Below are 24,286 nucleotides of genomic sequence, written 5' to 3'. Positions count from 1 at the left end.
CAACATTAAGCAAGGGGATGTTAGGTTTACTAGGCTTAAACTGAAATATCAATGTATCACTGTCTGGAATGGCAACGGGTATGTACAAAATGGACATTGCACTAATTGTAAATCAAGCATAACAGTACTGTATGTTCGGTACGTGCAAAGAAGTCTTCCATCCCGGCCACAAAACAAAACAGCAGGTTCTCTCTAGCATTGATAGAACAATATCCCATTTGTTAGACTCAACAGATAGGACTTACTGTAAGAAATGAGCTAGCCAGTATGTACGGTATAAAGAATAGTTTTCCTGTCTGCTACATGGCATGCTAATGTTTTCTGTCCAAGTCATAGAATGACAAGAAATGACAGGAAAAGACTGGAAACCACTTATTGATTTAATAGAACAGGGACGTTTCTCTCCTATTTCACACAGAATTGTAGACCCTAGCTGCGGTGTACGATGGCGTCGATGCTCTCCTGGATCTCTGCCATCTTCTTCAACACCTGGTTCACCTTCGCCTCGTCAAACTCCAGACACACAAAGTCTGAATCCTGGAAGGAAAACGAGAACGGAGAAGAGGAGTGGGGGAAGGAAGGAAGGCAAAGGGAAAATAGGGACAGTATATTAAGACCAAGACAGCAGGCAGTAGAGCCTACTTCATGGATGATGGGTTGAGGGATGTAGCTCAACTGACATGACATCAGAAACATTGTGATAACAGGAACCTGTACTCACATCAAGTCCTATTTTAAGGTCCAAGCTCTCAGCCACATAAAGCAGGAGCAAAGGTCAGATTAGGAAACTCCTATAAACATCCACTGTATGACATCATAGAGCTGAAAGAACTAGACTTTGTTATGAAGTGGTGCTATAGATGGAACCTGAGATCTAAGCCAGTTTGATATCCGTTGAGCCTTTTAAAAGCATATTTCAACACTGTGCTACAGGAAGAGGTGTGTTTGAAAATGGGGTCGGAAAGTCAACAGAAAAGAGAAGCCTAGAACCAGGATGTGGTCCAGACACATTCAGTTAGGACCAAACACTTGTTCTTTCTCTTTCCAACGGACAACAAACTAAAAGGACTAATGGAAATAAAAACACATTTATTTTTATGATGGTTTATAAAGGATGCTTGCTTATTCAAGAAAGTTATTTTTAATGTGTTACCAAGAAACTAATAATACAGAACTTCCGGCGCCGACAGAGATGGCCGCCTCGCCTCGCGTTACTAGGAAACTATGCAGGTTTTTTTACGTGTTATTTCTTACATTAGTACCCCAGGTCATCTTAGGTTTCATTACATACAGTCGAGAAGAACTACTGAATGTAAGAGCAGCGCCAACTCACTATCAGTACGACCAAGAATGACTTTCGTGAAGCGGATCCTGTGTTCTGCCTTTCACCCAGGACAACGGAATAGATCCCAGCCGGCGACCCAAAAAAGCGACTTCGTAAAAGAGGGAAACGAGGCGGTCTTCTGGTCAGACTCCGGAGACGGGCACATCGTGCACCACTACCTCACTACCTAGTATACTTCTCGCCAATGTCCAGTCTCTTGACAACAAGGTTGATGAAATCCGAGCAAGGGTAGCATTCCAGAGGGACATCAGAGACTGTAATGTTCTTTGCTTCATGGAAACATGGCTCACTGGAGAGACGCTATCGGAGTCGGTGCAGCCAGCTGGTTTCTCCACGCATCGCGCCGACAGAAAAACATCTTTCTGGTAAGAAGAGGGGCGGGGGCGTATGCCTTATGGCTAACGAGATGTAGTGTGATCACAAAAACATACAGGAACTCAAATCCTTTTTTTCACCTGATTTAGAATTCCTCACAATCAAGTGTCGACCGCATTATCTACCAAGGGAATTCTCTTCGATCATAATCACAGCCGTATATATTCCCCCCAAGCAAACACATCGATGGCTCTGAACAAACTTTATTTGACTCTTTGCAAACTGGAATCCATACATCCAGAGGCTGCAATCATTGTAGCTGGGGATTTTAACAAGGCTAATTTGAAAACAAGACTCCCTAAATTGTATCAGCATATCGATTGCGCAACCAGGGCTGGCAAAACCTTGGATCATTGTTATTCTAACTTCCGCGACGCATATAAGGCCCTGCCCCGCCCTCCTTTCGGAAAAGCTGACCACGACTCCATTTTGTTGATCCCTGCCTACAGACAGAAACTAAAACAAGAAGCTCCCACGCTGAGGTCTATCCAACGCTAGTCCGACCAATCTGATTCCACACTCCAAGACTGCTTCCATCACGTGGACTGGGATATGTTTCGTATTGCGTCAGACAACAACATTGACGAATACGCTGATTCGGTGTGCAAGTTCATTAGAACGTGAGTTGAAGATGTCATTCCCATAGCAACGATTAAAACGTTCCCAAACCAGAAACTGTGGATTGATGGCAGCATTCACGTGAAACTGAAAGCGCGAACCACTGCTTTTAATCAGGGCAAGGTGACCGGAAACATGACCGAATACAAACAGTGCAGCTATTCCCTCCGCAAGGCAATCAAACAAGCTAAGCGTCAGTATAGAGACAAAGTAGAATCTCAATTCAACGGCTCAGACACGAGAGGTATGTGGCAGGGTCTACAGTCAATCACGGATTACAAAAAGAAAACCAGCCCCGTCACGGACCAGGATGTCTTGCTCCCAGGCAGACTAAATAACTTCTTTGCTCGCTTCAGAGGACAATACAGTGCCACTGACACGGCCAGCAACGAAAACATGCGGACTCTCCTTCACTGCAGCCGAGGTGAGTAAAACATTTAAACGTGTTAACCCTCGCAAGGCTGCAGGCCCAGACGGCATCCCCAGCCGCGCCCTCAGAGCATGCGCAGACCAGCTGGCTGGTGTGTCTACGGACATATTCAATCAATCTCTATACCAGTCTGCTGTGTTCCCACATGCTTCAAGAGGGCCACCATTGTTCCTGTTCCCAAGAAAGCTAAGGTAACTGAAAGCTAAACGACTACCGCCCCGTAGCACTCACTTCCGTCATCATGAAGTGCTTTGAGAGACTAGTCAAGGACCATATCACCTCCACCCTACCTGACACACTAGACCCACTCCAATTTGCTTACCGCCCAAATAGGTCCACAGACGATGCAATCTCAACCACACTGCCCTAACCCATCTGGACAAGAGGAATACCTATGTGAGAATGCTGTTCATTGACTACAGATCAGCATTTAACACCATAGTACCCTCCAAACTCGTCACCAAGCTCGAGACCCTGGGTCTCGACCCCGCCCTGTGCAACTGGGTACTGGACTTCCTGACGGGCCGCCCCCAGGTGGTGAGGGTAGGCAACAACATCTCCACACCGCTGATCCTCGAAACAGGGGCCCCACAAGGGTGCGTTCTGAGCCCTCTCCTGTACTCCCTGTTCACCCACGACTGCGTGGCCACACATGCCTCCAACTCAATCATCAAGTTTGCGGACGACACAACAGTGGTAGGCTTGATTACGAACAACGACGAGACGGCCTACAGGGAGGAGGTGAGGGCCCTTGGAGTGTGGTGTCAGGAAAATAACCTCACACTCAACATCAACAAAACTAAGGAGATGATTGTGGACACCCCCCTATCCACATCGATGGAACAGTAGTGGAGAGGGTAGTACGTTTTAAGTTCCTCGGCATACACATCACAGACAAACTGAATTGGTCCACCCACACAGACAGCATCGTGAAGAAGGCGCAGCAGCGCCTCTTCAACCTCAGGAGGCTGAAGAAATTCGGCTTGTCACCAAAAGCACACAAACTTCTACAGATGCACAATCGAGAGCATCCTGGCGGGCTGTATCACCGCCTGGTACGGCGACTGCTCCGCCCACAACCGTAAGGCTCTCCAGAGGGTAGTGAGGTCTGCACAACGCATCACCGGGGGCAAACTACCTGCCCTCCAGGACACCTACACCACCCGATGTCACAGGAAGGCCATAAAGATCATCAAGGACAACAACCACCGAGCCACTGCCTGTTCACCCCGCTATCATCCAGAAGGCGAAGTCAGTACAGGTGCATCAAAGCTGGGACAGAGAGACTGAAAAACAGCTTCTATCTCAAGGCTATCAGACTGTTAAACAGCAACCACTAACATTGAGTGGCTGCTGCCAACACACTGACTCAACTCCAGCCACTTTAATAATGGGAATTGATGGGAAATTATGTCAAATATATCACTATCCACTTTAAACAATGCTACTTAATATAATGTTTACATACCCCACATTATTCATCTCATATGTATACGTATATACTGTACTCTATATCATCTACCGCATATTTATGTAATACATGTATCTCTAGCCACTTTAACTATGCCACTCTGTTTACATACTCATCTCATATGTATATACTGTACTCGAGACCATCTACTGTATCTTGCCTATGCTGCTCTGTACCATCGCTCATTCATATATCTTTATGTACATATTCTTTATCCCCTTACACTTGTGTGTATAAGACAGTAGTTTTGGAATTGTTAGTTAGATTACTTGTTGGTTATTACTGCATTGTCGGAACTAGAAGCACAAGCATTTCGCTACACTCGCATTAACATCTGCTAACCATGTGTATGTGACAAATAACATTTGATTTGATTTGATTTTAATACAGTGGACAACGATTTCAGAAGACTGTTGTAAGTGGTGCGTGCGGTATATGACCTAGGAGGTACAGCTAGTGTTAATTACTGACACAAATAAAAGGCAACAGTTGGCCTAAATATAGCGATACTTTGCCTGTAGCACAGTCATTTGAGTTTTCCCCATTTATAGCAGGGTCCCTAGAAACTCACTTTCATTCTCTCATGTCTCTGAGGCATTTCAAAAATAGCCTCCAATATCACTAGTGAGAATGTGACCTTTAACCAGCGTGCCATCAAAAGAGAGATGACGACAGGAACAGGGGATGAAGGACAAATGAGGGAAAAGGAGGAGAAGACCTAAAAAAACAGCTGACTGTCCAAGGACATCCATACCCCTTAAGAGCTACTTGAGTCTTAACATGTTTTGTGGCATCATGTTTAACTCATAATGGTCACAGATATGACTAGAATATGGAATCTGATCCCAGAACAGTGAAGTAAAGCCAGGAGAGCAACTATAGCACCTGCTTTTAAAAGAAAAAATCCACCCCAAAAACTACATTTTGGTATGTTTCACTAGCCCATGGTTGATATAGTCCCAAAATGGGTTGTATGTCAGCAATCAAGTTTTCAAAATTATAACTTGCATCATAACGGCTGTATTTCAGTATTTTGAAAGTTAAACATCTTGAAAAGTTGATTGCTGGCACACAAAACATTTTGGGATACTTGAGTCAGAGTATATTTTCAAATGAGTCGCAGCGTACACAGACCATGTGCAGATCGTTTGATTGGCCGGTCTACTCATCAATTTCTATGATATGTAGCTTCATTACATGCCACTGAAAAATGAATGAACGTCCCTGGGTGGCCACAATAGGACACAAGACCTTCCATCTGTCCATGTCTTTGTTAATCTGTTTGTTCCCGAGAGTGCACATCACGACAAGGGCCCTATCAGCTCTCTTAAAAGAACGGTTGCCTGGTTACTGGCTACCGCTGCCTTATTTCTTTCCGCAGTCATTTGTTTGTTTGAAGCACAGGGTTTGAAGCGTGTCTGTTGCCTGGGACGATTCAGTGTTAATTTCGGTTGGCGAGAGAGAGGACGCTCTTGAAGCTATCTGTCCACCTCGTATAACTCAGCTTAATGGAATGCTACTCGCATTGTTCAACTGTCACTCAACTCTTTAAAAACACAAACATTGTAGCTTAGTGAGTAGGACTTGATAAGTCAAGTTAAGATGCAGTTACTCTGTGTAATCTCCTTGCATAGACTGAAAGGACAAAGTCCTGAACACCTATAATACTGCAAAACAATTACTGTACAAGTGCTCCTCATTAGCCTTAATACAGAGTCTCCAGTGTTGCAGCGGTCTAAGGCACTGCATCTCAGTGCAAGAGGTATCACTACAGTCCCTGTTTTGAATCCAGACTGAATCACATCCGGCCATGATTGGGAGTCCCATGGGGTGGCACACAATTAGCCCAGCATTGTCCAGGTTTGGCTAGGATAGGCCGTCAATATAAATAAGAATTTGTTCTTAACTGACTTGCCTAGTTAAATAAAAAGTTGAATTAAAAAAAAAAAAAACACTATTCATTTACTGTTTAGCCTACTAAATGGTCAACTAAGTACCATGAGGCACAACTCAATCCTAATCTTCCTCTACTGACACTGAAGGGCTAATGCCGGTTTGCCCGAGGCTGACGCCGTGCAGGTGTTTGTACACATGCATATACACACACTCAGTCAAATAAACGCATACAAGAACACACACACACATTCATGCAATAGTGCCAGACATAAACACAAACATATACAGTTGGCATTGCTGTTATGATTTTAGTTGTCCTTGATGTCCTTTGTTTTTTCTTATTTAGTTAATTTTCTAGGTTGTTGGTGCATTGGAGGTTCTTGGGGGTGGGGAATGGAATTAATTTGGGGGGGGGGGGGGGGGTCTCGAATGGTTCAGAGACAGCCGTTGGGGATCTGTGGGGGGGAATCTTGGAGGGTTCATGTTTTTTTGGCCTGGAGGGAGATCTGTCAACGTGCCCTTGAGCAGGCATTAACACAGGATGTGTGTGTCACTCTGAATGGGAGTCAGGTGGATGACTGGTGTGGTGTAGTTGTTGAGCAGCTTCACTGCAAGTATATCGTATCTTTTGGATATTCAGTCAAAAAAATAAAACCTTCCTCTCCTCTGAGGTGAAAAAAGGTAGTAAATTCACCATAGTGACAGCAACTTAATTTATGAATAACTCCTCTCATACAACAGCACTGTAGAGACTTCAACTAAGTGGTGTCTTGTCTTCAAGGGCGTGCTGCTCTGCTGGCCTCATTCTCAGTACCAGGGGAGTGGCAGACAAGAGATCTGAGGGAAATGGGAGCCCCAGCAGCAGGGGCGCCGTATGGGGGGGATGGGGGGGAATAGTGGCGCCTGTGACTGAAAATTAGAACTTTAGGTTAATATTTTTTTGTACATATCATTAATATAATATTTATTTTACAATGTACTAATAAAACGGTTTCTTTTTCTGTTCTTGTTTTTGGCAAAAAAGTAAACATTCGGAGAGCCTCCGTATTGCACAACCCCCCCATATATTGGCGGACTGCAATAGCATCGAATAGTCCCCGCGATATGCAACTGTTCAGGGAAGTCAGGAACCAATACACGCAGTCAGTCAGGAAAGCTAAGGCCAGCTTCTTCAGGCAGAAGTTTGCATCCTGTAGCTCCAACTCCAAAAGTTCTGGGACACTGAAGTCCATGGAGAACAAGAGCACCTCCTCCCAGCTGCCCACTGCATTGAGGCTAGATAACACGGTCACCACCGATAAATCCATGATTATCGAAAACTTCAACAAGCATTTCTCAACGGCTGGCCATGCCTTCCGCCTGGCTACTCCAACATCGGCCAACAGCTCCGCCCCCACCGCAGCTTCTCGCCCAAGCCCTTCCAGGTTCTCCTTTACCCAAATCCAGATAGCAGATGTTCTGAAAGAGCTGCAAAACCTGGACCCGTACAAATCAGCTGGGCTAGACAATCTGGACCCTCTATTTCTGAAACTATCCGCCTCCATTGTCGCAACCCCTATTACCAGCCTGTTCAACCTCTCTCTCATATCGTCTGAGATCCCCAAGGATTGGAAAGCTGCCGCAGGGGGAGACACCCTGGACCCAAACTGTTACAGACCTATATCCATCCTGCCCTGCCTATCTAAGGTCTTCGAAAGCCAAGTCAACAAACAGGTCACTGACCATCTCGAATCCCACCGTACCTTCTCCGCTGTGCAATCTGGTTTCCGAGCCGGTCACGGGTGCACCTCAGCCACACTCAAGGTACTAAACGATATCATAACCGCCATCGATAAAAGACAGTACTGTGCAGCCATCTTCATCGACCTTGCCAAGGCTTTCGACTCTGTCAATCTCGGGCCGACTCTTTTCTCTGTATATATCAATGATGTTTCTCTTGCTGCGGGCGATTCCCTGATCCACCTCTACGCAGACGACACCATTCTATATACTTCCGGCCCGTCCTTGGACACTGTGCTATCTAACCTCCAAACGAGCTTCAATGCCATACAACACTCCTTCCGTGGTCTCCAACTGCTCTTAAACGCTAGTAAAACCAAATGCATGCTTTTCAACCGATCGTTGCCTGCACCCGCATGCCCGACGAGCATCACCACCCTGGATGGTTCCGACCTTGAATATGTGGACACCTATAAGTACCTAGGTGTCTGGCTAGACTGTAAACTCTCCTTCCAGACTCATATCAAGCATCTCCAATCAAAAATCAAATCAAGAGTCGGCTTTCTATTCCGTAACAAAGCCTCCTTCACTCACGCTGCCAAACTTACCCTAGTAAAACTGACTATCCTACCGATACTCGACTTCGGCGACGTCATCTACAAAATTGCCTCCAACACTCCACTCAGCAAACTGGATGCAGTTTATCACAGTGCCATCCGTTTTGTCACTAAAGCACCTTATACCACCCACCACTGCGACTTGTATGCTCTAGTCGGCTGGCCCTCGCTACATAATCGTCGCCAGACCCACTGGCTCCAGGTCATCTACAAATCCATAATTTTCTGCTGTTCTGAAAGTTGGGCAGATTAGTGAGGATAAAGTCCCTTCTGTGTGCCAATCACTGATCATGAAGCACCACCATCAGGCCTTTTCATTTCCATTTTGTTTTCCCATTTCCACTTCTACAGCTGCTTATTTTCTAGTTGGTATGTATACTTAGTTCAAAAATCTGCTGCTGATTTTATTATTTTGTTTGTTATATCATTCTATAGATAATGTAGAAGTTAATGTATATTTAAGTTAAAATAAATATAAGTCATTCATTAATGTTAAAATAATTTTCCATTCAATAATCTTACCATTAAAATTACATTTAGACTCTAAAAGATGGCCTTCAGCACATTTCTTATAGAGGGTATCAGTCTTGCATCAAATAGTGAATTCCACTGTATGCAGAATGTTGCATGCATGTCTGCACAGTGTTATATTTTCATAGCTCACTGTCAGTAAATATTGGACTACAAGAGAGTTGCAAGGCTGCAGAGGTAGAACTATTTAAATCTTTGAGTGGGTTGATTGGGTTCTGGAGGTGTGTGGTTACAGCAATTGCACAGGGTTGGTGTGGCCTGTGGTGGTGGGGCCCAAAGTGATATCTTTTCATAGGACCCAAAATCCCTGCCCAGCAGTGCCATTGGCAATGAAGCAGGCCATTGCCAACTGCCTCAGACACCGGAGCGACTGCTGACACCAGTTGCACCGGCAACCGATCACCTGTACATGTTCTCAATGGGCTTGACCGCACAGTGACCCACATCCACACAGTGCTATGCCCGTTCGGGCTAGACATGACAAAAAACACAGGTAACCAGGGCTGTATATTCATTAGTGCACAACGTAGCAAATGTTTTGTAACAAAAACAAGCATTTCTTATTGGAAAAATTCAGGTAGGTCTTGTTTGGTTACTAGTGAAGATATCATTCAATATACAGTATCAGTAATAAGTGTTTATCCTGGTTGGTTAAGTAAACTACCGTTCAAAAGTTTGGGGTCACTTAGAAATTTCCTTGTTTTTGAAAGAAAAGCAAAAAAATGTGTTCATTAAAATAACATCAAATTGCTCAGAAATACAGTGTAGATGTTTGTTGTAAATGACTATTGTAGCTGGAAATGGCAGAATTTTTTATGGAATATCCATAGGCTCACAGAGGACTGTAATAGCATCGAATAGTCCCCAAGATATGCAACTGTTCAGGGAAGTCAGGAACCAATACACACAGTCAGTCAGGAAAGCAAAGGCCAGCTTTTTGAAGCAGAAATTTGCATCCTGTAGCTCAAACTCCAAAAGGTTATGGAACACTGTAAAGTCCATGGAGAACAAGAGCACCTCCTCCCAGCTGCCCACTGCACTGAGGCTAGGTAACACGGTCACCACCGATAAATCCGTGATAATCGAAAACTTCAACAAGCATTTCTCAACGGCTGGCCATGCCTTCAGGCGATTCCCTGATCCACCTCTACGCAGACGACACCATTCTGTATACTTCTGGCCCTTCCTTGGACACTGCTATCTAACCTCCAAACAAGCTTCAATGCCATACAACACTCCTTCCCGTGGCCTCCAAATGCTCTTAAACGCTAGTAAAACCAAATGCATGCTTTTCAACCGTTTGCTGCCTGCACCCGCACGCCCGACTAGCATCACCACCCTGGATGGTTCCGACCTAGAATATGTGGACATCTATAAGTACCTAGGTGTCTGGCTAGACTGCAAACTCTCCTTCCAGACTCATATCAAACATCTCCAAAACAAAATCAAATCTAGAGTCGGCTTTCCAATTTCGCAACAAAGCCTCCTTCACTCACGCCGGCAAACTTACCCTAGTAAAACTGACTATCCTACCGATCCTCGACTTCGGCGACGTCATCTACAAAATAGCTTCCAATACTATACTTAGCAAACTGGATGCAGTTTATCACAGTGCTGTTTTGTTACTAAAGCACCTTATACCACCCACCACTGACCTGTATGCTCTAGTCGGCTGGCCCTCGCTACATGTTCGCCGCCAGACCCACTGGCTCCAGGTCATCTACAAGTCTATGCTAAGTAAAGCTCCGCCTTATCTCAGTTCACTGGTCACAATGGCAACACCCATCCGTAGCACGCGCTCCAGCAGGTGTCGCTCACTGATCATCCCTAAAGCCAAAACCTAATTTGGCCGCCTTTCCTTCCAGTTCTCTGCTGCCTGCGACTGGAACAAATTGCAAAAATCTCTAAAGTTGGAGACTTATCTCCCTCACCAACTTTATACATCTGCTATCTGAGCAGCTAACCGATCGCTGCAGCTGTACATAGTCCATCGGTATATAGCCCACCCAATTTACCTACCTCATCTCCATACGTTTTTTATTTGATTTACTTTTCTGCACACCAGTATCTCTACCTGCACATGTTCATCTGATCATTTATCACTCCAGAGTTAAACTGCTAAATTGTAAATATTCACTCCTATGGCCTATTTATTGCCTACCTCCTCATGCCTTTTGCACACAATGTATATAGATTATTTTTTTTTGTTTCTACTGTTATTGACTAGTTTATTGTTTACTCCATGTGTAACTCTGTTGTTGTCTGTTCACACTGCTATGCTTTATCTTAGCCAGGTCGCAGTTGCAAATGAGGACTTGTTTTCAACTAGCCTACCTGGTTAAATAAAGGTGAAATAAAATGTAAAAAAATAAATATATATCAGCAACCATCACTCCTGTGTTCCAATGGCACATTGTGTTAGCTAATCCAAGTTCAGAATTTTAAAAGGCTAATTGATCATTAGAAAACCCTTTTGCAATTATGTTAGCACAGCTGAAAACGGTTGTGCTGATTAAAGAAACAAAACTGGCCTTCTTTAGACTTGTTGAGTATCTGGAGCTTCAGCATTTTTGGGTTCGATTACAGGCTCAAAATGACTAGAAAACAAGAACTTTCTTCTGAAACTTGTCAGTCTATTTGTCAGAAATTAAGGCTAGTCCATGCGAGGCCCCGGTGCACAACTGAGCAAGAGGACAAGTACATTAGAGTGTCTAGTTTGAGAAACAGCCCCCTGAAAAAGTCCTCACCTGGCAGCTTCATTAAATAGTACCCGCAAAACACCAGTCTCAACATCAACCGCGAAGAAGCGACTCCGGGGCGCTGGCCTTCTAGGTAGAGTCCCTCGGTCCAGTGTCTGTTCTTTTGTCCATCTTAAACTTTTCTTTTTATTGGCCAGTCAGATATGGCTTTTTCTTTGCAACTCTGCCTAGTAGGCAAGCATCCCGGAGTCGCCTCTTCGCTGTTTTTTAAAATTTATTTCACCTTTATTTAACCAGGTAGGCAGTTGAGAACAAGTTCTCATTTACAACTGCGGCCTGGCCAAGATAAAGCAAAACAGTGCGACAAAAACAACAGATTTACAAACAAACGTACAGTCAATAACACAATAGAAAAATCTATGTACAGTGTGTGCAAATGTAGAATAGTATGGAGGTAAGGCAATTAATAGGCCATAGAGGCAAAATAATTACAATTTAACATTAACAATGGAGTGATAGATGTGCAGATGATATGCAAGTAGAGATATTGGGTTACAAAAAAGCAAGAGGATAAATAACAATATGGGGATGAGGTAGTTGGGTGTGCTATTTACATATTGGCTGTGTACAGGCACAGTAATCGGTAAGCTGCTCTGACAGCTGATGCTTGAAGTTAGTGAGGGAGATATAAGGCTCTAGTGATTTTTGCAATTCGTTCCAGTCATTGGCAGCAGAGAACTAAGGAAAGACAGCCAAAGTAAGTGCTGGCTTTGGGGATGACCAGTGAAATATACCTGCTGGAGCGCATGCTACGGGTGAGTGTTGCTATGGTGACCAGTGAGCTGAGATAAGGCAGGGCTTTACATATCAAAGACTTATAGATGACCTGGAGCCAATGGGTTTGGCGACGAATATGTAGTGAGGGCCGGCCAACGAGAGCATACAGATCGCAGTGGTGGGTAGTATATGGCGCTTTGGTGACAAAACAAATGGCACTGTGATAGACTACATCCAGCTTGCTGAGTAGTGTTGGGGCTATTTTGTAAATGACATCGCCGAAGTAAAGGATCGGTAGGATAGTCAGTTTTACGAGGGTATGTTTGGCAGCATGAGTGAAGGAGGCTTTGTTGCGAAACAGGAAGCCGATTCTAGATCTGATTTTGGATTGGAGATGCTTAATGTGAGTCTGGAAGGAGAGTTTACAGTCTAACCAGACACCTAGGTATTTGTAGTTGTCCACATATTCTAAGTCAGAACTGTCCAGAGTAGTGATGCTAGTCGGGCGGGTGCGGGAAACAAATCGGTTGAAGAGCATGCATTAAGTTTTACTAGCATTTAAAAGCAGTTGGAGGCCACAGAAGGAGTGTTGTAAGGCATTGTGTTGTAAGTGCGTTTGGAGGTTTGTTAACACAGTGTCAAAAGAAGGGCCAGAAGTATACAGAATGGTGTTGTCTGCGTAGAGGTGGATCAGAGAATCACCAGCAGCAAGAGTGACATCATTGATATATACAGAGAAAAGAGTCGGCCCGAGAATTGAACCCTGTGGTACCCCCATAGAGACTGCCAGAGGTCCGGACAACATGCCCTCCGATTTGACACACTGAACTCTGTCTGAGAAGTAGTTGGTGAACCAGGCGAGGCAGTCATTTGAGAAACCAAGGCTATTGATTCTGCCAATAAGAATGCAGTGAATGACAATGTGGAAAGCCTTGGCCAGGTTGATGAAGACAGCTGCACAGTACTGTCTTTTATCGATGGCGGTTATGATATCGTTTAGGACCTTGATCGTGGCTGAGGTGTGCCCATGACCAGCTCAGAAACCCGATTGCATAGTGGAGAAGGTACGGTGGGATTCGAAATGGTCGGTGATCTGTTTGTTAACTTGGATTTTGAAGATTTTAGAAAGGCAGGGCAGGATGGATAAAGGTCTATAACAGTTAGGGTCTAGAGTGTCTCCCCCTTTGAAGAGGGGGATGACCACGGCAGCTTTCCAATCTTTGGGGATCTCAGACGATACGAAAGAGAGGTTGAGCAGGCTAGTAATAGGGGTTGCAACAATTTTGGTGGATAATTTTAGAAAGAGAGGGTCCAGATTGTCTAGCCCAGCTGATTTGTAGGGATCAAGATTTTGCAGGGGGCTTGGGCAAGTTGCTGCCGGGGTAGGTTCTTATTGAAATTATTGATTATCATAGATTATCGGTGGTGACAGTGTTTCCTAGCCTCGGTGCAGTGGGCAGCTGGGAGGAGGTGCTCTTATTGTCCATGGACTTTACAGTGTCCCAAAACTTTTTTGAATTAGTGCTACTGGATGTGAATTTCTGTTTGAAAAAGCTAGCCTTAAGCTTTCCTAACTAACTGGGTATATTGGTTCCTGACTTCCCTGAAAAGTTGCATATTGCGGGGGCTATTCGATGCTAATGAAGAACGCCACAGGATGTTTTTGTGCTGGTCAAGGGCAGTCAAGTCTGGGGTGAACCAAGGGCTGTATCTGTTCTTAGTTCTAAATTTTTTGAATGGGGCATGCTTATTTAAGATGGCGTGGAAAAAACTTAGAGAAACCAGGTATCCTCTACTGACGGGATGAGGTCAATATCCTTCCAGGATACCCGGGCCAGGTCGATAAGAAAGGCCTGCTCGCTGAAGTGTTTTAGGGAGCGTGTGACAATGATGAGGGGTGGTCATTTGACCGCGGACCCATTACACACGCAGGCAATGAGGCAGTGATCGCTGAGATCCTGGTTGAAGACAGCAGAGGTGCATTTAGAGGGCAAGTTGGTCAGGAAGATGTCTAAGAGGGTGCCCATGGTTACAGATTTAGGGTTGTACCTAGTAGGTTCCTTAATAATTTGTGTGAGATTGAGGGAATCTAGCTTAGATTCCAGTTTAGGTCACGTAACAGTACGAACCGTGAAGATATGTGAATTGACCCCCCCCTCCATCTATGGTTTCCAGGGCACAGCTGGTGGCTGAAGGGGGTCTATAACAAGCGTCAACGGTTTAGAGACTTAAAAAAAGTGTAAGCTCGAATTGTTTGGGCACAGACTTGGATAGTATGACAGAACTCTGCAGGCTAACTCCACCTCCTTTGGCTGTTCTATTTTTTTGGAAGCTGTTATAGTTAGGGATGGAAATGTCAGGATCTTTGTTGGCCTTCCTAAGCCAGGATTCAGACACAGCTATGACATCAGAGTTGGCGGAGTGTTCTAAAGGAGTGAATAAAACAAACTTAGGGAGGAGGCTTCTAATGTTAACATGCATGAAACAAAGGTTTTTACGGTTACAGAAGTCAACAAATGAGAGTGCATGGGGAATGGGGGTGGTGCTGGGGGCTACAGGGCCTGGGTTAACCTCTACATCACCAGAGGAACAGAGGAGTAGTAGGATAAGAGTACGGCTATAAGAACTGGTCATGAACAGAGTCAAAGGAGCAGATTTCTGGGCGCGGAAGAATAGTTAAGTGATAATGTACAGACAAGGGTATGGTAGGATGTGAGTACAGTGGATGTAAACCTAGGCATTAAGTGACAATGAGAGGCGCCATCTAAGCCAGGTGAGGTCACTGCATGTGTGGGAGGTGGAACAAAAGGGCTATCTAAGGCATATTGGGCAGGGCTAGGGGCTCTTCAGTGAAATAAGATAATCACTAACCAAAACAGCAATAGACAAAGCATATTAACATTAGGGAGTGGTATGTGTAGCCAAGTGATCATAGGGTCCAATGAGTAGCACTAGATAAGTCAGGGAGCCAATTCCGTAGTCGCTGCTACCCTAGGCGAGCTGGAGACACGGGGCTAGCAGATGGGCTTCCGGCGAAGTCGCAACGGAAGAGCCTGTTGAAACCACCTCGGACGGTTACGTCGGCAGACCAGTCGTGATGGATCGGCAGGGCTCCGTGTCAGCAGTAAAGGGTCCAGGCTAATTGGCAAAAGCGGTATTGTAGCCCAAGAATTGGCTGGTGGACCTCTTTGGCTAGCCCGGAGATGGGCCTAGCTCCAGGCTAACTGGTGCTTGCTTCGGGACAGGGACGTTAGCCTGGAGTAGCCAGTCATTTACAACATGAATAATGTCTACACTGTATTTCTGATCAATTGGATGTTATTTCAATGGCCAAAAATGTGCTCATCTTGCAAAAATAAGGACATTTCTAAGTAACCCCAAACTTTTGAACGATAGTGTATGTGCTGTTATGCTAGCCATGTGCGGAGGGAAAATGCATTGAGAATGAACTATGTTGCAGACCATCGATGCACTCAGTGTTTTTGAGTTCTCTTTGAGGGAGCATTAACAGTATGCATGTGTTTATGTTTTGCCTACACACTGTTAACAGCACAAACTGAATGATATGCTTTATAGGCCTACACAGCATACCTGGCACAATTAACAGAGACAATGGTTTGCTAAACACTGACAGGCAACTAAAATGTGTAATACAAAAGGACTCATAGAAGACACTGAATACAAACTGTCATTTTAGACACACTACAGGTCAACCGACAGACAACTGTAGTCCTATCCAATCTATCTTCCATCCCCATTGTGTGCATAACCAATAACCACCAACCACTCCTTAGGTCTGAATACAGTAGTTTCACAAGTTGGGCTGCGTCTCAAGGTCATGACAATCTATTCTCTATATAGGTTGCACTATTCTTGAGGACCATAGGCTCTGATCAAAAGTAGTGCACTATATAGGGCCGTTTGGGATGCACACAGAGTTAGAATGCTGACTCACTGTTGCTACACCCATTCCTCTCTTCAGTATTGGAGACACCTACGAGTCTATCGGATCTGTCATCATATATTAGAGAACTCATTTAATACACCCAAAGGGCCACGCTCAGGATCGTGCGGCACGCTAATGCATTTGTTTACTGGAAAAACAATCATATGAGATAATGAGAGTGCTAGCCAAAACAGAGCTGGGGCCTATCGGGAGATATGATACCCCAACCTGGTCTCAGAGCATTTCTTATTATTATCTATGTAAATCTGAGACACTCCATTTGGTATGATATGGTACGTATTCATTTGTGGGTGTCCATCACCATTTCATATGATATTTTACAAATTACAATTCGTATTGCGTTACAAATTTGTTAAATGTACAGTATGTAACAAAATTTGCAAAACATATAACATGTTACGAATTACAGAAAGGTGGCTAACATTAGCTAGCTGGCTCACGTTAGCTAGGCTAGGGTTAAGTTTAGGAGTTGGGTTAATGGGTAGGGTAAGGGTTAATGTTAGATTTAGGGGAAGGGTTAGCTAATATGCTAAGTAGTTGCAAAGTAGCAAGTAGTTGAAAAGTTGCTAATTAGCTAAAATTGTCCATGATGAGATTCGAACTCATAACCTTTGACTTGCTAGACGTTCATGTTCTATGCCCATCCTACTTTTGTTTTTGCCTTCAGGAACCATCGGTTTTTGTATCCATACTCATTTGAGTGGGACGGATTTACATTTACTATGTTACGTCTAGTCTATGAGACCAGGCTGGATACTCTGGGAATACAAGTGTGCTCCCGTTACAACAAAACGGAAGAATGACGGGAGAGAAAACAAGCGGATATGTTTTTATTTAAGATTTCACTGTGCAGTCCTCTGAGAAATCACCTGTGTGGAGAAAATAATTGGTCATGCCTTCCATGTTTGCCAATGATTGACATGTAGGTAAACATATCGACATGTAAGAACAGTTATAAGCCAGCATCCTGAGAAAATAGGACAGGGAGACAATGTGTAATAAGCAATCGTCCTCCTCTACTTTCCATGTCTTGACTCTCCACCCTCCAATTAAAAGACACCAAATGTTACATGCCAGCTCTCATCTATAGTCAGGAATTGGAATGGTCTGAATACCTATCATATATCTTCACTTTCCGAACTCTTGAATTGGCACACACACAGAACAAACCTTCCCTTTTGACAAAAATCATTTGGTCATAGAGATTCAGTCAACATTCTTTCTGCCTGATGGCTGATATTGTTAGTGCATTATGTCTTTGACTTCACAAGGTAATGGAGGTTGGGTTCGGTCGCTGCTGGTAAAAGCTTGTCTTGTAAATCAAACATCAACTGGGAACTCCTCTCTTGATTCCACGGATCACTGGTGCAAAACACTGTCTGTCAAATGTAATGCACTTACAGTAGGAGAACTAAGGCTTAGGCTGTCATCCGAATGAAAAGTCAAGACCAACACCCGGATGGGCTTAGTTAATGGTGTTCAGTAGGACAAAACGTTTTACAATGGGAAAAACAAAATGTGTGTTCTTATTGGACAAGATCCTGTAGCACCTCCATTTTGAAATGTTTCATAACGTTTCGTGCCTAAAGAACAGGAACGTGCTATATGAAATGTAAAGATGTGGAAACTACACACTCATACAGCACGAAGAGACGGTTTACTACTGGAGCTCTGAGAATTCAATAGAATGTACAGCATGTACTGTGGTCATCTTCAAAGGGGAGAGCACAGCCATCAGTGGTGCTATTTACTTAGCTTCCCTCAGCTAAGTAAATAGATCCATTGAACAACTACTTTAGGGGATTTCCCCCAAAACCAACAGAATGAGTTTACTATTTCACAGCACCTGATAAACTGTCCATTGCAGAGAATAGTATGTGTAGGTAGGATATAGGCTTTTTTTAAACCACAATCACTGGGCAAATAAATAAAAGGGAAAGGGGGATACCTAGTCAGTTGTACAACTGAATGAGTCTTCCGCATTTAACCCAACCCCTCTGAATCAGAGATGTCCGGAGGGCTGCCTATCGACATCCATGTCTTCGGCGCCCGGTGAACAGTGGCTTGACTGCTTTGCTCAAGGGCAGAACGACAGATTTTTACCATGTCAGCTCAGGGATTCGATCCAGCAATCTTTTGGTTACTGACCCAATTACAAACTGTTACAGAACCAAATTGGCCTACTCATCAGAAAACCGATACTGCATAATTCAGACTTGTGCTAATATTTGTTTAATAGAGGGGGTGACTAACCTGTAGAAAAATTGCATGTGACCGTGTTAATCTTACTCTACACAGACTACCAATGGTCTGTCAGCCTCTAGTTTTCATGCTGAAAATGTTACAACTGTGCTACTAGGTTACTAAGTGAAGTTATTGATTTATCGCGTTATTGTAAGATGTACACGCACTGGAATTCTTGGTTAAAGTTCTCACAAATTAAATAAGAGAGTCTCTCCCACTGCCAAATCAAAATGTCAACAGACCACTTCTATTCACCCTAGTAAAAATTATGTTTTCATAAATCGGCTTTGAATCTGTTTTAGTATCCATGAAAAGGCTCAATGCCTGTGGTTACAGCAAGGAAGTGATTGGGTCAGATTAGAACATATTTCTGATCCCAGATAAAAGCTGAAGCTCCATTGGGAACGGAGCAGACTCCACCCAGCCCATTATTAGACTATTCCAAGTTTATTTAAATAGGTGGGAGCGGATGCTATGTTCCATTTTATCTCAAGTCTACAGGGAGCTCCCGATTCAGAGTAAATAGGCCTGTGTGTTGAATGAAAGTGGGCCACTCCGGTCCATTAGAAGATGAGACATGCAAAAGAAATAGGAAGCCATTTGAAATGTTGTCTTGATTGTATTCTGTATGGTTCATATACATTTTCCTGTTAAATTAGGTCATTTCTGTGCAGTATTTCTGGGGGACCCCTTTTGGCTCTAGAGCACCCTCAGAAGCAAAAGTTCTGTATAGCCTTTTCAAGCAGTTGACTCTAGAGCAGGGTGGGGGGAAATTCCAGTCCTCGAGGGCCTGATTAGTGTCACAGTTTTGCCCCAGCTAACACACCTGACTCCAATAATCACCTAATCATGATCTTCAGTTTAGAATGAAATTTGATTAATCAGCTGTGTTTGCTAGGGATGGGGAAAAGGTGACACCAATCAGGCCCTCGAGGACTGGAGCTGCCCACCCGGCTCTAGAAAATCAAGGCTATAGAAGCATTAGCGGGACAAACTAGCCCACCAACCAACCATAGAATGGATGTCGCTCAGTCATGCAGATAAGATGTCGTCCTATAGCTGGAATAGACTGTTTGGTGCTTGGCCGTTGGTGATTAACATGAGGAAAGGGGCGGGGCAAGCTGATCCCAGACCTGTCGATCCCAGAGGTCGACCGATTAATCGGAATGGTCGATTTCAAGTGTTCATAACAATCGGAAATTGGTAATTTTGGACGACGATTTTTTTTTTAAATTATTATTATTTTTTGGACACCTTTATTTAACTAGGCAAGTCAGTTAAGAACACATTCTTATTTTTAATGATGGCCTAGGAACAGTGGGTTAACTGCCTTGTTCAGGGGCAGAACGACAGATTTTTACCTTGTCAGCTCAGAAATTCAATCTTGCAACCTTACGGTTAACTAGTCCAACGCTCTAGCCACCTGCCTCACAAGGAGCCTGCCAGTTACGCGAATGCAGTAAGAAGCCAAGGTAAGTTGCTAGCTAGCATTAAACTCAATCGTAATCACTAGTTATAACTACACATGGTTGAAGATATTACTAGTTTATCTAGCGTGTCCTGCGTTGCATATAATCGATGCAGTGCGCATTCGAGAAAAAGGACTGTATTTGCTCCAACATGTACCTAACCTTAAACACCAATGCCTTTCTTAAAATCAATACACAGAAGTATATTTTTTTTAAACTGCATATTTAGTTAAAAGAAATTCATGTTAGCAGGTAATATTAACCAGGTGAAATTGTGTCACTTCTCTTGCGTTCATTGCACGCAGTCAGGGTATATGCAACAGTTTGGGCCACCTGGCTCATTGAGAAATAATTTGCCAGAATTTTACGTAATTATAACATAACGATGTGAAATGGCTAGCTAGTTAGCGGGTGCGCGCTAATAGCGTTTCAAACATCACTCGCTCTGAGACTTGGAGTAGTTGTTCTCCTTGCCCTGCATGGGTAACGCTGCTTCAAGGGTGGCTGTTGTCGTTGTGTTCCTGGTTCGAGCCCAGGTAGGAGTGAGGAGAGGTACGGAAGCTATACTGTTACACTGGCAATACTAAAGTGCCTATAAGAACATCCAATTGTCAAAGGTATATGAAATACAAATGGTATAGAGAGGCATAGTCCTATAAATACTATATTAACTAAAACCTCTTACCTTGAAGACTCATGTTAATAAAAGGAACCACCAGCGTTCATATGTTCTGAGCAAGGAACTTAACGTTAGCTTTCTTACATGGCACATATTGCACTTTTACTTTCTTCTCCAACACTTTGTTTTTGCATTATTTAAACCAAATTGAACATGTTTCATTATTTATTTGAGGCTAAATTGATTTTATTGCTGTATTATATTAAGTTCAAATAAGTGTTCATTCAGTATTGTTGTAATTGTCATTATTACAAATACATTTTTAAAATCAGCCGATTAATTGGTAGCGGCTTTTTTTGTCCTCCAATAATCGGTATCGGCGTTGAAAAATTATAATCCGTCGACCTGTACCTGTAACCTCCGTGGTGGTTGCTTTAGCTGGGGTCTGTCAGTTGACTTGGTGATCGTCCCAAATGGCACCCGATTCCCTTTGGTCAAAAGTAATGGCCTATAGGGAAAAGGATGCCATTTGGGCCGCACACCTCAAAATACTTTCCCCCTCTCAGACACTCTACGGAATATCCACGTGGACATCTGAGCCGTGGCTTACATAGCGACTTTACAAACCAAACTAGGGAAAATGTGTTTACATCTGATCTATGACCAAACCAAAGCCAATCAACATTTGGCATGATTCTATATATAGCTTATAGATACATAGACCTATTTCTTTATCCCATCTATAAACTAAGTCATTTACACCCTTCAAGTCAGAGATTAAATTAAATGAAAGCCCACTGTGTTGTAATCAATCATGGATGTAATAATAATCAACTAAATATAGCTAGTGTGGCTGTTGGAAAACAAATCTGTAGTAGGAGCAGAAAAAGCTCTAAAAACTGAATGTACTTTTCTTTTACGAATTGATACAATAATCATATTCCCTGGGACTGATGTGCCTACACTGGAATATAGTCTCACTTATAGTACTAGGCCACCTCGTTTTCACATTCTAACAGTGTTGACCTTACATTGGGGAAATTCCCAAGTAACAAAGTGATGCTGTGACTCATCTTTCACTAACAAACCGTCATTCTTTATGGTTTTACTTTGAAATCATTGGTTTTTGTTTGACATACATTTTAAAGTGAAAAATCAGATTCTCAGCATCACTGTTACCAGGGAATTGCCCATTGTCTTCTGGCAGGTGACGTCACTCCTACACAACGCTCGTCTGTCAACCGAACAGCAGGCAATATTGTTGCATTGTCTATCTGGCGTAAGACAATGCTTTTGGTACCTATAATTATGAAACTTTTTGTTTCCTGGAACTCTCCCTGCTACTAATACTAAGAAGAGAAGATAATGGTAGTGTCATCAGCTACTTCCAGACTAAAAGGATTGAAGCTAGAGCCAAGTCGCCATCTCAGCAGAGCCACAGAGATGCCAAATCTCCACAACAATGCTGGCCAATAACATGATATAGGCAGGGGAAAAACTTTAAAAAGGCACACACAGGGCCAGGCTTTTGGGATGACCAAAATGAACACCACCTTTGCAAAACAAATTATAGCGTGCCATTAAAAAGTCATAACAGCATTCTTAGATGTATTGTGAGATATTGGGTTACAGTGATACTATTGAAATTCCAGTATAGTCCCCAACCCTCAACTATATATGCGTCCCAAATGGCACTCCATTTCCTATATAATGCACTACTTTTGACCAGGGCTCATAGGGCCAAAAGTAGTGTGCTACATTGGGAATAGGGTGTCATTTGGGACACAACAATATGTTAGGTTGAGGACTAACAGGTGAGAGGCAGACTAGTACTGTATATGTAGCGCTGGTATATCAGACACAACAATTTGAAACTATGACAATGTAATAAATATACTGCTAAAGCAGGAAAGAGGAAGGCGAGTACAAAGTCACAGATGTGTTCTGAATTACATGTACTCTTCAGCTTCCTCAGTTTGCATAGTCCTACATTATATTGACATTACATTTCCTATAGGTTCAACTATGCATGACCCAGTGGCCCAGGGGGGTGGCAATTTCACTTTAAGACTAATTAGATGATGGTTTAAAATCAAAACGTGCAAACTCCGCCCACCTGTGGCACATTATGGAACAAATCCAGATGAGAAAGTCTGTTGATTTCCATAATGTACTATGTCTGAAAGCACAACTGGGGAATCAAAACATAACATTGGTCTAATTGTAGGCAGCCATGTAATGTGCTTGTACAGTCAGTGTGACTGGTATTTTAAAGAGTGGGCTTCTTGCGCCCCCCTCCCTCTTCCCACTCCCCTTTCCCCTCTCACCTCTCCAGTCCTGCCCAGTTCCAGCTCCACCAGGGCCACGGGAATGTTAGCAGCACCCCCTCTGCTGGCTGAGGTCTGGAGGTCCACCCTCCAGGTGAGGCCCTTCAGGCTGGGCTCCCAGCGGCTCTGGCCCAGCAGGCTCTCCCTCACCCGGGCCCGGTGGCTCTTCCAAAACCGGGAGAGGGCGGCCGCCTGCTCGGCGCTCACACCCCCCGTGCCCTGCTTCCTGGTCTGGGCAGTCAGGAAGGCTTCCAGCTGGGCCTGATCCATGTTAGCAGTGGCGATAGACTGAGAGGGGGAGAAGAAAATAAGCAAATATTTGTTAGTCTAACAAAGAGGTTGAGGTTTTTCTAGTTGTATTATCTTGGCCTGGACAAGATAGAAATGTAGACAACTTCATCTTCACATCAAGGACATTGAAGGGAAACTTGACATGTGTTTAAACAGGTGTTCTAGTGCTGCCATCTAGTGAGAGGTAAATCTCAGCCTGTTGACAGACAAACTGATCGATCATTGAAAACCACTGTTGTCAACATGAATGAATCCACACACCCTATCCTTGCTATTTATTTACAAGGCCATTTGTACAGTATAGTACAAATTGAATTAACTGATTGAGCTGAAAGATTTGTTTTGGTAAGATTGTACAGACAGCTAAAGACAATAGAGAAACTGGTTTCAAGCATATGGGCTGCAGGACGAGGTTGAGCATTTGAAACATGTATCTATTTGCTACCTATAGCCTATCCCTATAATAAGGTAGCTTGTCAATCAACAAGAGGGGAATCAGGTGAGAATGGTCTCAAAATGCAGAAGTTGACAGTACCTTTAAAAGACCTTTCATCTTTTCATGCATCGCTCGAAACTCCTCCTGCGTTAAGTCTGGATAAAGTTCATTTTTCAAAAGTTCCTCTGTTATTTCAGCATTATTATAATACACTATTTGTGCTATTCCGTTCAGCAAACCGTTCAAAGATTTCGACGTTTCAACATCCGCCATGTTGTAGCCCCACCGGTCACGTGACTCCTGTTGTGTATGCCCGCTCATTGGCTGTGTTTCTCACCATACTCACGCACATCAATCACTGATTGGCCTACATATCCAAGAAAACCCATCCATATACACACACACACACACACACACACACACACACACACACACACACACACACACACACACAC

The 24,286-nt window shown here is 43.6% G+C and overlaps 1 protein-coding gene across 1 annotated transcript; it reads right to left on the bottom strand.

The window, feature by feature from the left end:
* Positions 1 to 366: 366 nt before the first annotated feature.
* On the bottom strand, positions 367 to 24,148 carry LOC135539374 (COMM domain-containing protein 1-like). Its single transcript, XM_064965214.1, has 3 exons — positions 23,931 to 24,148; positions 23,105 to 23,392; positions 367 to 537 (listed from the first exon to the last, which is right to left on the bottom strand). Exons 1-3 carry the CDS (start codon positions 24,102 to 24,104, stop codon positions 430 to 432), a joined length of 570 nt encoding a protein of 189 aa, XP_064821286.1. The 5' UTR covers positions 24,105 to 24,148; the 3' UTR covers positions 367 to 429.
* Positions 24,149 to 24,286: the final 138 nt, after the last annotated feature.

Source organism: Oncorhynchus masou, chromosome 5 (genome assembly GCF_036934945.1).
Source record: "Oncorhynchus masou masou isolate Uvic2021 chromosome 5, UVic_Omas_1.1, whole genome shotgun sequence".
NCBI lineage: Eukaryota > Metazoa > Chordata > Actinopteri > Salmoniformes > Salmonidae > Oncorhynchus > Oncorhynchus masou.
The sequence above is the reverse complement of the archived record's forward strand: the minus strand, read 5'-3'. Positions and strand labels throughout refer to the sequence as shown.